The 12,849-nt window shown below is 46.7% G+C and overlaps 1 protein-coding gene across 2 annotated transcripts in view; it reads left to right on the top strand.

Annotated features, from left to right (window-relative positions):
* LOC112071510 (galactose-3-O-sulfotransferase 2-like) overlaps positions 1-11,834 on the top strand; it is a 57,845-nt gene extending 46,011 nt beyond the window's left edge. For both annotated transcript variants that reach the window (XM_024138957.2, XM_024138956.2), the window contains exons 5-7: positions 587-707; positions 4,542-4,744; positions 6,476-11,834. In XM_024138957.2, coding sequence (XP_023994725.1) covers positions 587-707; positions 4,542-4,744; positions 6,476-7,207 — 1,056 coding nt within the window. In that variant the 3' untranslated portion in view covers positions 7,208-11,834. The remainder of the gene's footprint in view (positions 1-586; positions 708-4,541; positions 4,745-6,475) is intronic.
* Positions 11,835-12,849: the final 1,015 nt, after the last annotated feature.

Here is a 12,849-nt window from a genome sequence, read left to right as displayed (position 1 = left end):
ATTTTGGGTAGAGCAGACATTTCCATATATTTTTGTTAGCTGCATGTGTGACAACTTCACCAGTCCTAATTTTGATATCATTCACAAAGATTATACCTTTGGTTTTTTTTATTCCCAAAATAATGTTTTTTTAATCAATTTGTATATTTGAGTTTAACCATATTGTTGTAATATGTGTTCTGTCTTTTCTGGGTGAAATTGCAACCAATTTCTTATGGCTTGTTTTAAAAATAGCAATATTTTGGAGATGATTTCATTTTCAAATAACCGCAGGTGAGAGGTTGTAATAAAGGCCTTCTAAAACATTAGCTAAAGTGCCACCCTGTCCCTGATGAAGTAAAGGTATTATACTGCAATGAAGAGAAGAGTGTGCGGCACCTAACTTCATATTATTATATCCATTCTTTAGTTCATTATAATTTTTTWAATTTATTTTTTACATCCAATCAAACAGTTTTCAATGTTTTTAATTATACTGTGTACAGGGTCATTTCAAGTCATTCAAACAGTTTGACTATGGCCTCCACATCACTCGTTTTCTTTCCCCATGACCTTTGACCCTCTGACCTCTTCTGTGGTCCTCCAGGTAGAGAAGGTGATGCCAGTGGACACCTTCTACTTCTCTATCATGCGTGACCCCGTAGCGCTGGCCGAGTCGTCCTATGCCTATTACAAAGCTGTCGCCCCCGCCTTCAAGAAGGCCAAAGGTACATAACGTAGCCAATCTATCCTACTGTTTAATGCTGGTTTATGTCTGCTATTCTGTTACTTTTTGGGCACAGGTTAAGCCTAGTCCAGGACTCAAAAGCACTTTCATTGGAGATTCTCCATTGAGCATGCTTTTTAAATTCAGTAGTAGGCTTAATCTGTGTCTGGGGAATCAGTTTTTTATCTACATTGAGGTTGAATAGAACTTCCGCACTCAACAACCCGGTCGCATTCCGCTTCGCTCCACAGGTAGTATCACATTTTCATTTCATTTCATTACAGTACAACGGTTTGATTTGTTTGATCATAGCTAGCTACATAGCTAGCTACATAGCCGTCTTTGTATCAAAGATAATTGTGTAGTCTAGAGCGATTTTCTAGGTTAGCTAGCCAGCTATTGTCGTTCTTTTAACGCAACGTAACGTAATCAACACTGCTAGCTAGCCAGCTAGCCCCCGAATAGCAGCACTGTAGAAACATTAACACTCAACGGAACGACTTGATTAGTGTATGTCAACAACGCAGCCACTGCCAGCTGCCTACAAGTCAACAACGCAGCCACTGCCAGCTAGCCTACTTCAGCAGTACTGTATCATTTCAATCATTTTAGTCAATAAGATTCTTGCTACGTAAGCTTAACTTTCTGACATCTCGAGACGTGTAGTCCACTTGTCATTCCAATCTCTTTTGCATTAGCGTAGCCTCTTCTGTAGCCTGTCAACTATGTGTCTGTCCTATCCCTGTTCTCTCTCTCTCTGCACAGCATACAAACGCTCCACACCGCGTGGCGGCCACCCTAATCTGGTGGTCCCAGCGCGCACGACCCACGTGGAGTTCAGGTCTCCGGTAGCCTCTGGAACTGCCGATCTGCGGCCAACAAGGCAGAGTTCATCTCAGCCAATGCCTCCCTCCAGTCCTCGACTTCTTGGCACTGACGGAAAATGGATCACCACAGATAAACTGCTACTCTACTGCTCTCTCTTCGTCCGCCACGTGTTCTCGACACCCCGGAGCTTCTGGTCAGCGGGGTGGTGGCACGGGATCCTCATCTCTCCAAGTGGTCATTCTCTCTTTCTCCCTTACCCATCTGTCTATCGCCTCCTTTGAATTCATGCTGTCACAGTTACCAGCCCTTTCAAGCTTAAATCCTTTCATTTATCGCCCTCCAGTTTCTGGAGAGTTCATCAATGAGCTTGATGCCTTGATAGGCTCCTTTCCTGAGGACGGCTCACCTCTCACAGTTCTGGGCGACTTTAACCTCCCCACGTCTACCTTTGACTCATTCCTCTCTGCTCCTTCTTTCACTCCTTCTCTCTTTTAACCTCACCCTCTCACCTTCCCCCCTACTCACAAGGCAGGCAATACGCTCGACCCTATCTTTACTAGATGCTGTTCTTCCACTAACCTCATTGCAAATCCCTCCAAATCTCCGACCACTCACTTGTATCCTTTTCCTCTCGCTCTCATCCAACACTTCCCACACTGCCCCTACTCGGATGGTATCGCGCCGTCCAACCTTCGCTCTCTCTCCCGCTACTCTCTCCTCTTCCATCCTATCATCTCTTCCCTCTGCTCAAACTTCTCCAACTATCTCCTGATTCTGCCTCCTCAACCTCCCCCTCCTCCTTTCTGCATCCTTTGACTCTCTCTGTCCCTATCCTCCAGCCGGCTCGGTCCTCCCCTCCGCTCCGTGGCTCGACGACTCATTGCGAGCTCACAGACAGGGCTCCGGGCAGCCGAGCGGAAATGGAGGAAAACTCGCCTCCCTGCGGACCTGGCATCCTTTCACTCCCTCCTCTCTACATTTTTCTCTTCTGTCTCTGCTGCTAAAGCCACTTTCTACCACTCTAATTCCAAGCATCTCGCCTCTAACCCTAGGAAGCTCTTTGCCACCTTCTCCTCCCTCCTGAATCCTCCCCCCCCCCCCCCTCCTCCCTCTCTGCAGATGACTTCGTCAACCATTTTGAAAAGAAGGTCGCACGACATCCGATCCTCGTTTGCTAAGTCAACGAACCGCTGGTTCTGCTCACACTGCCCTACCCTGTGCTCTCCTTTTCCCCTCTCTCTCCAGATGAATCTCGCGTCTTGTGAGGCCGCCGACACCAACCTGCCCGCTTGACCCTATCCCTCCTCTCTTCTCCAGACCATTTCCGGAGACCTTCTCCTTTACCTTCACCTCGCTCATCAACTCATCCTGACCGCTGGCTACGTCCCTTCGTCTTCAAGAGAGCGAGAGTTGCACCCCTTCTGAAAAAACCTACACTCGATCCCTCCGATGTCAACAACTACAGACCAGTATCCCTTCTTTCTTTTCTCTCCAAAACTCTTGAACGTGCCGTCCTTGGCCAGCTCTCGCTATCTCTCTCAGAATGACTCTTGATCCAAATCAGTCAGGTTTCAAGACTAGTCATTCAACTGAGACTGCTCTTCTCTGTATCACGGAGGCGCTCCGCACTGCTAAAGCTAACTCTCTCTCCTCTGCTCTCATCTTCTAGACCTATCGGCTGCCTTCGATACTGTGAACCATCAGATCCTCCTCTCACCCTCTCCGAGTTGGGCATCTCTGGCGCGGCCCACGCTTGGATTGCGTCCTACCTGACAGGTCGCTCCTACAGGTGGCGTGGCGAGAATCTGTCTCCTCACCACGTGCTCTCACCACTGGTGTCCCCAGGGCTCTGTTCTAGGCCTCTCCTATTCTCGCTATACACCAAGTCACTTGGCTCTGTCATAACCTCACATGGTCCTCTCTATCATTGCTATGCAGACGACACACAACTAATCTTCTCCTTTCCCCTTCTGATGACAGGTGGCGAATCGCATCTCTGCATGTCTGGCAGACATATCGTGTGGATGACGGATCACCACCTCAAGCTGAACCTCGGCAAGACGGAGCTGCTCTTCCTCCGGGAAGGACTGCCCGTTCATGATCTCGCCATCACGGTTGACAACTCCATGGTGTCCTCCTCCCAGAGCGCTAAGACCTTGGCGTGATCCTGGACAACACCCTGTCATTCTCAACTAACATCAAGGCGGTGGCCCGTTCTGTAGTTTATGCTCTACAACATCCGCAGAGTACGACCCTGCCTCACACAGGAAGCGGCGCAGGTCCTAATCCAGGCACTTGTCATCTCCCGTCTGGATTACTGCAACTCGCTGTTGGCTGGGCTCCCTGCCTGTGCATTAAACCCCTACAACTCATCCAGAACGCCGCAGCCCGTCTGGTGTTCAACCTTCCAAGTTCTCTCACGTCACGCGTCCTCCGCTCTCTCCACTGGCTTCCAGTTGAAGCTCGCATCGCTACAAGCCAGGTGGCTTTGCCTACGGAGCTGTGAGGGGAACGGCACTCAGTACCTCCAGGCTCTGATCAGGCCCTACACCCAAACAAGGGCACTGCGTTCATCCACCTCTGGCCTGCTCGCCTCCCTACCACTGAGGAAGTACAGTTCCGCTCAGCCAGTCAAAACTGTTCGCTGCTCTGGCCCCAATGGTGGAACAAACTCCTCACGACGCCAGGACAGCGGAGTCAATCACCACCTTCCGGAGACACCTGAAACCCCACCTCTTTAAGGAATACCTAGGATAGGATAAAGTAATCCTCTCACCCCCCCCCCCTTAAAAGATTTAGATGCACTATTGTAAAGTGCTGTTCCACTGGATGTCATAAGGTGATGCACCAATTTGTAAGTCGCTCTGGATAAGAGCGTCTGCTAAATGACTTAAATGTAAATGTAAATGTATGCTGCAAAATGAATTGCCTCATTGAGGTCAAAGTTTTCTTAATCTAATTTTAATGTAATCTCTAATCTAATTTGAACCTTAATCTAATCTGACAGGCCTGGGAGACTTCGCCGACAACCCCAGGAAGTACTACGACCCCCGTCTCCGTAACAACCACTACGCCCGCAACCTGCTCTGGTTCGACTTCGGCCTGGACCACAACGCCAACTTCTCGACCACACTGGCCCGACGAGGCGAGGCGGCCGTCCGACGCGCCTTCAAACTCATCCTGGTCTCTGAGCACTTTGACCAATCCATGGTATATATACTATTATAATATATAGTAATATATGCAATTTTGCAGACGCTTTTAGCTTTTATCCATAGGTGGCCCTTATCCTAGGTCAGCACTCTTTTTCCCCCTTTTTTAACCTTTATTAAACTAGGTAAGTCAGTTAACAACAAATTCTTATTTACAATGATGGCCTACCAAAACGCAAAAGGCCTCCTGCGGGGACTGGGGCTGGGATTCAAAAAATAAAATATAGGACAAATCACACATCACTACAAGAGAGACACCACAACACTACATAAAGAGAGATCTAAGACAACAACATAGCATGGCAGCAACACATGACAACACAGCATGGTAGCAACACAACATGGCAGCAGCACAAAACATGGCACAAACATTATTGGGCACAGACAACAGCACAAAGGGCAAGAAGGTAGAGACAAGAGTACATCACGCGAAGCAGCCACAACTGTCTGTAAGAGTGTGCATGATTGAGTGTTTGAATGACGAGATAAAACTGTCCAGTTTGAGTGGTTTTTGCAGCTCGTTCCAGGAGCATTGGTGGCAAATCGGATGGCCTAATGGTAAAGAACATCTAGCCGCTCGAGAGCACCCTTACCTGCTGATCTATAAATTCCATCTCCGTAATCTAACATGGGTAGGATGGTCATCTGAATCAGGGTTAGTTTGGCAGCTGGGGTGAAAGAGGAGCGATTACGATAGAGGAAACCAAGTCTAGATTTAACCTTAGCCTGCAGCTTTGATATGTGTTGAGAGAAGGACAGTGTACCATCTAGCCATACTCCCAAGTACTTGTATGAGGTGACTACCTCAAGCTCTAAACCCTCAGAGGTAGTAATCACACCTGTGGGGAGAGGAGCATTCTTCTTACCAAACCACATGACCTTTGTTTTGGCGGTGTTCAGAACAAGGTTAAAGGCAGAGAAAGCTTGTTGGACACTAGGACAGCTTTATTGTAGAGGGTTTAACACAAAATCCAGGGAGGCGCCAGCTGAGTATTAGACTGTATCATCTGCATATAAATGGATGAGAGAGCTTCCTACTGCCTGAGCTATGTTGTTGAAGAGCGTGGGGCCTAGGATCGAGCCTTGGGGTATTCCCTTGGTGACAGGCAGTGGCTGAGACAGCAGATGTTCTGACTTTATACACTGCACTCTTTGAGAGAGGTAGTTAGCAAACCAGTACAAAGACCCCTCAAAGACACAAATACTCCTTAGCCCGCCGACAAGAATGGAATGGTCTACCGTATCAAAAGCTTTGGCCAAGTCAATAAAAATAGCAGCACAACATTGCTTAGAATCAAGGGCAATGGTGACATAATTTAGGACCTTTATGGTTGCAGTGACACATCTATAACCCTAGCTCTTGCTCTGAGACCCTTTATATATACAGGCCCTGGGTTCAGTTTTTCCATTTAGATACAGCAGATAATATTACATTCACGGACAAGGTGGACCTGATCCTAGATCAGCACTCTTTTTCCTACGCTTTATGAATACAGGTCCTGGGGCCATATGTATCAAGCGTTTCAGCCTAGGATTGTTGGTCTAGGATACATTTTGCCTTAGTGAATAAGATTACCTGATTCAAGATCAGCACTCTTACTCTGGGAAGCTCTATGAATGTGCTGACCTAGGATATGTTTTGCCTTTTCGATACAGTGAATAAGATTTAATGGACAAGGTGTACCTGATCCCAGATCAGCACTCTCTTACCTACGCTTTATGAATACAGGTCCTGCTGCGCCACGCCCTCTGCTGGCCGCTGGACGCCATCGTCTCCTTCAGTCTCAACGCCCGCCAGCAGAAGCCCAGCGGAGGCAGCTCCTGGGTGGGTAAAGCTGCAGTTGCGCAGCCCCCCGCCCTGGCTCTAACAGACGACCAACGTCTAAAGCTCCGCGAGTGGAACGCCCTGGACTGGCACCTCTACCAGGCCTTCAACCGCTCCTTCTGGAACGAGGTGGATCGCTTCGGGAGAACCAGGATGGACCAGGAGGTCGCTCTTCTCCGTACCCGCCGGGATGTGCTGGCCCGGGCCTGCCTGAGGGATGGCGGGAGACCTGTGGAGGCCAGCCGCATCCGCGACAAGACCATCAGGCCCTTCCAGAGCGGCTTGGTGAAGATCCTGGGATATGAGCTCCAGCCTGGGCTGGACAACGCTACTCATCAGTCCTGTCTGAGGATGATCAGGCCAGAGATCCAGTATAAGGACCTGCTGGATGCCAGGCAGTTCCCCAGGGCTGCTCCCCAGGCTGCCCAAGCCCAGGCCCCGGCTATCCCTGCTGGGGGAGCCTACGTGAGGAAAGACCCTTCTTCCCAACTCAGGACACGAGAGCTGGGGGTGGGGGAAGGAGGAGGAGTAGGAGGGGGGACGGGGGAGGACAGGAGTCGGCTATCTCGTAGTAATAATAATAATAATAACCAGACATTGCTACGAGGAGGAGGAGGGAAAGGGAAGATAAAATAGTTTTCCATCCTGAATTCACTGCCTTGAGAGAATGAATAAGACTAACGCTGACTGAGCCTGTGTACTCTTACTCAAGCACTCGTTGAGTATTTCTATTACTAAAGTACTCAAGAGACTTGTTGGAAATACCCATTCCCATTCTCCCTCCAACCCACCTCTACTTTACTGTACATTCTCTTTCTTCTGGCTGAACTTAGGACTGGTTATGACTCTATTTCGTGTTCATACTGACTTTATGGTTGCTGTGGATGTGTTTTAATGGGACTTGAAATGGAATTGCATTGCATTCAGTGGGCCAGATGTCGTTCAAAGATTCTGCTTCTCTGATCGAGAAAGAAAGTCACATTTGGTGGTCCAACTGCTACGTTCAACATAGTCTCCTGCACGATCAAGAACTCAGCCAGTCAGTTTTAGTTTTTTGAAAAATAACTAGGCTATTACCTTTCTTGAACGCTAACACAGACGGCATATATGATATGACAGCAGCCAGGCAGCGAGCCATAGCCACATACTGGGAGAGGAATGATTCCCACCTGATGTAAGTTGCATGTTCTGACTGAGAATAGGAATAGGAATGGAATTCATAATTTTGAACGCAGTGTGTCCGGTGTAGAAAACGTAGTCCACATGAAGCAGTGGATGCGGATGAGGGGAGGACGGCTCATAATGGCTGGAATGCAACGAAAGCATCAGTATCAAACACACAATACTGTTCTATTCATTCCATTCCAGCTATTACAATGAGCCTGTCCTCCAATTTAAAGCGACACCGGCCTCCACTGATACGAAGCCAGCACTGGAGAGCAGTGAGTCTCGGAATAGGCTTAACTGTGATGTCTGCAAGATGGGAGTTAGGAGCGAAAACTTTGATAAGGACCGAAGTGTACAGCATTAATGTACTGTATCTGAACTGAAGCACTGTGGTTGAATGGATAGCTAGCATGTCTGACTTTGAATAGATATAGTAATATTGGATACACAGTAATTCCCTGACTCAATGCGGGTGTTAAATGCGAGCCACACAGCAAATGGGCCAGTGTTACCTCGTGTTGATTTTTCAGTGTAACATTTCTAGTGTTGATTCAGGTGTTAAATTAACACTATTTGGTGTAAATGAACCCCAGTGTTGGTGTTAATAACCAGTGTTAAACTAAAACGACGTCCATCATTGTCATATTTCTGATATCTTAGTCTTCCCAACCCAGCAGTCATTCTCAATGCAGGTTGCAGGTGAATAAGAATTTAAAATGTTGCCTATACCAGTCTGTCTGGATTCCAATAGAAATTACTCATCACTTTGCAAGCCATCATCATAATGTGACTTGCAAGCCTGAAAACCATGAGTTTCAGGCCACTGTATTGGTAAAACAAGGCCCTCAAAATAAGGCCTTATTAAAAACTTGTTGTATTGTGTTAAATAATACAATTTTAATGTTAACATATTCGCTTAGGATCTCACTAAATGGATGAATGCAACAACCATGTCTCTGTCACAAAATACAAAATACAGTTATAGGTGCAAAAACTACAATTCACTCAAAAGGCAAGGCACTCTGGGAAATATGGAAATAAGGCTGTACACTAAGCAGTGTGCTAATTTAACACTGAAAAGTGTGGACCCGTATATACACTGGACCAGTGGCCTCACATTAATTTGTGGATTTGAGGGTTAAGCTATTATTCAAATGATTCACTGAAATTGTCCAGTCCAAATAATGCTGTTTCCTTTTCCTTATTGGCCAATGGCCATCTACCGAAATAAACTTTATCAATAAAGTTGATAAATGGCTGCCAAAAGTTGCCATCTATCGACATATATGTAGTATAACCATGTTCATTGAGGTTTGTCTGTTAGAAAAGCGCAGACAGTACATGTCGCCGCGGTTGTTGTCCCACTTCCATTGATTTCAATACAATATCGATGTGAGCGATTAATTTGCGCTTGATATTGAGTACAGTAAAACAAGCTCATCAATTCCAGTCTTGAGTGACAGATTGGTAAATGTTGGTCTGTGTGCAGTTCATAAGGTACTTAATTTAGCAGTCATCTGAACACAAGTGTGACACATATGTAGAGATTAACGTTTATGTATTGGTCTTCAAAATATCACAACGTATTTCAACATATTGATTATAAATTTGGACTTCTAAAACCAGTTCGGCCATGAATCAAAAAGCCATGACAACAGGAAGCAACAACAGTATAATTTTCAATGTATGTTTTAGGAATATAAATGGTACTTTTAACATTATTTTCATGTAAAAGCAATTAAATTAGCCCAAAAACATGCTATGATTTATTGATTTTGATGATATTAGTGGAATTGTGAAAATATGTTTGTTCTGGCTATATACATATACTGTACATCACGTGTGTACATACAGTGGCTTGTGAAAATATTCACCCCCCTTGGCATTTTTCCTATTTTGTTGCCTTAGAACCTGTAATTAAAATAGATTTTTGGGGGGTTTGTATCATTTGATTTACACAACCTGCCTACCACTTTGAAGATGCAAAATATTTTTTGGTGTGAAACAAACAAGAAATAAGACAAACATATTTTTAAAAAGTTGAGCGTGCATAACTATTCACCCCCCCCAAAGTCAATACTTTGTAGAGCCACCTTTTGCAGCAATTACAGATGCAAGTCTCTTGGGGTATGTCTCCTTAAGCTTCGCACATCTAGCCACTGGGATTTTTGCCCATTCTTCAAGGCTAAACTGCTCCAGCTCCTTCAAGTTAGATGGGTTCCGCTGGTGTACAGCAATCTTTAAGTCATATCACAGATTCTCAATTGGATTGAGGTCTGGGCTTTGACTAGGCCATTCCAAGACATTTAAATGTTTCCCCTTAAACCACCTGAGTGTTGCTTCAGCAGTATGCTTAGGGTCATTGTCCTGCTGGTAGGTGAACCTCCGTCCCAGTCTCAAATCTATGGAAGACTGAAACAGGTATCCCTCAAGAATTTCCCTGTATTTAGCGCCATCCATTATTCCTTTAATTCTGACCAGTTTCCCAGTCCCTGCCAATGAAAAACATCCCCAGAGCATGATGCTACCACCACCATGCTTCACTGTGGGGATGATGTTCTCGGGGTGATGAGAGGTGTTGGGTTTGCGCCAGACATAGCGTTTTCCTTGATGGTCAACCCAGTAGCTCAATTTTAGTCTCATCTGACCAGAGATCCTTCTTCCATATGTTTGGGGAGTCTCCCACATGCCTTTTGGCGAACACCAAACGTGTTTACTTATTTCTTTCTTTAAGCAATAGCTTTTTTCTGGCCACTCTTCCGTAAAGCCCAGCTCTCTGGAGTGTATGCCTTAAAGTAGTCCTATGGACAGATACTCCAATCTCCACTGTGGAGCTTTGCAGCTCCTTCAGAGTTATCTTTGGTCTCTGTTGCCTGTCTGATTAATGCCCTCCTTGCCTGGTCTGTGAGTTTTGGAGAGCGGCCCTCTCTTGGCAGGTTTGTTGTGGTGCCATATTCTTTAAATTTTTTAATAATTGATTTAATGGTGCTCCGTGGGATCTTCAAAGTTTCTGATATTTTTTTATAACCCAACCCTGATCTGTACTTCTCCACAACTTTGTCCCTGAACTGTTTGAAGAGCTCCTTGGTCTTCATGGTGCCGCTTGCTTGGTGGTGCCCCTTGCTTAGTGGTGTTGCAGACAGAACAGGTGTATATATACTGAGCTCATATGACACCTAGATTGGACACAGGTGGACTTTATTTAACGAATTATGTGACTTTTGAAAGTAATTGGTTGCACCAGACCTTATTTAGGGGCTTCATAACAAAGGGGGTGTCACGCCCTGACCATAGAGAGCCCTTGTTTCTCTGGTGGGTAGGTCAGGGCGTGACTAGGGGTTATTCTATTTTATAATTGTCACGTTCCTGACCTGTTTTCTATTGTTTTGTATGTGTTTAGTTTGTCAGGGCGTGAGTTGGGATGGGCAGTCTGTGTTGTTTGTTCTATGTGGGAGTGTGTTGGTTAATTAGCCTTATATGGTTCTCAATCAGGGACAGGTGTTATTCATTTCCTCTGATTGAGAATCATATATAGGTTGGCTGTTCTCACTGTTTGTTTGTGGGTGATTGTCTTCCGTGTCTGTGTCTGTGCACCACACGGGACTGTTTTCGGTTTGTTCGTTTTATGTAGTCTGTTCTTGTTCATGCGTTCTTCGGGTATATGTAAGTTCGTTTGTTCAGGTCTGTTGACGTCGTTTTGTTATTTTGTAAGTTATTCAAGTGTTCTTCGTGTTTTGTCTTTAATTATATAAATTCATTATGGCATCATACCTCGCTGCGTATTGGTCCTCCGATCCTTCTCTCCTCTCCTCGTCTGAGGAGGAGGAAGACGACAGCCGTTACAATAATTTCTATGTTGTGTTCTAGTTAATATTTTATGTTGGTGTTTTGTATGATTCCCAATTAGAGGCAGCTGGTAATCGTTGTCTCTAATTGGGGATCATATTTAAGTAGCTATTTTTCCCACCTGTGTTTGTGGGATATTGTTTTGTGTTTGTGCATGTGCACCACGTAGTCACGTTTAGTTGTTCGTTTATTTTATATATTTTGTTTTGTTTAAGTTTCTCTTTGAATTAAATATGTGGAACTCAACATCCGATGTGCCTTGGTCCCATTCTTACAGAATATCCCACCAAAAGAGGGCCAAGCAGCGTATCCACGAGGTAAAGGAGTTTTGGACATGGGAAGAAGTGCCATAAGTGACGGCTCCACTCACCAGATCTCCAGTGCGCCTCCTCAGCCCGGTATGTCCTGTGCCGGTTCCTCACACTCGCCATGAGGAGCGTGTCGTCAGTCCGCTGCCAAAGAAACCCCAAGATTCTTTTGAGGGGGGGCACATGGAGCTGGCGGTCGAGCAGCGGAGAGTGCCAGAGACTGTGTGGGAGGGAGGAGGAGGAATTCGATGAAAGATTCCGGAGAGAGGTGGTAGCGATGAGAATGCTGCAGCACACTCGTCCTGAAGTGCGTGTCCCCAGTCCGGTACGTCCTATGCCAGCTCCCCGCACTCTCCCTGAAGAGCCAGAGACCGTCAGGGAGGCGATGGAGAAGTTGGGAGAGAGAGAAAGGAGAGAGATGTTGTGCATGTGTGTTCTGCTCAACATTCGACCAGAGGATCCGGTTAGCAGTCTGGTGAAACCTGTACCGGCTCCACACATCTGGACTCCAGTGCGCCTCCCCAGTCGGTACGTTCTGTGCCTTCTCCCAGCACTCGCCCGGAAGTGCGTGTCATCAGTTCGGTGCCACCTGTACTGGCTCCACGCACTAGGCCTCCAGTGCGCATTCACAGTCCAGAGCTTCCGGCGACGGTTCCCAGTCCAGAGCTTCTGGCGACGGTTCCTAGTCCAGAGCTTCCGGCGACGGTTCCTAGTCCAGAGCTTCCGGCGACGGTTCCTAGTCCAGAGCTTCCGGTGACAGTTTCACAGTCCAGAGCTTCCGGCGACGGTCCCCAGTCCAGAGCTTCCGGCGACGGTCCCCAGTCCAGGTCTTTCCGGCGACGGTCCCAGTCCAGAGCTTCCGGCGACGGTTCACAGTCCGGAACCTCCTGCGACGGTCCGGAACCTCCTGCGACGGTCCACGGTCCGGAACCTCCTGCGACGGTCCACGGTCCGGAA

This window comes from Salvelinus sp. IW2-2015, unplaced genomic scaffold (genome assembly GCF_002910315.2).
Source record: "Salvelinus sp. IW2-2015 unplaced genomic scaffold, ASM291031v2 Un_scaffold1627, whole genome shotgun sequence".
In the NCBI taxonomy this organism is placed as follows: Eukaryota; Metazoa; Chordata; class Actinopteri; order Salmoniformes; family Salmonidae; genus Salvelinus; species Salvelinus sp. IW2-2015.
This window is presented reverse-complemented; position numbering and strand designations above follow the sequence as displayed.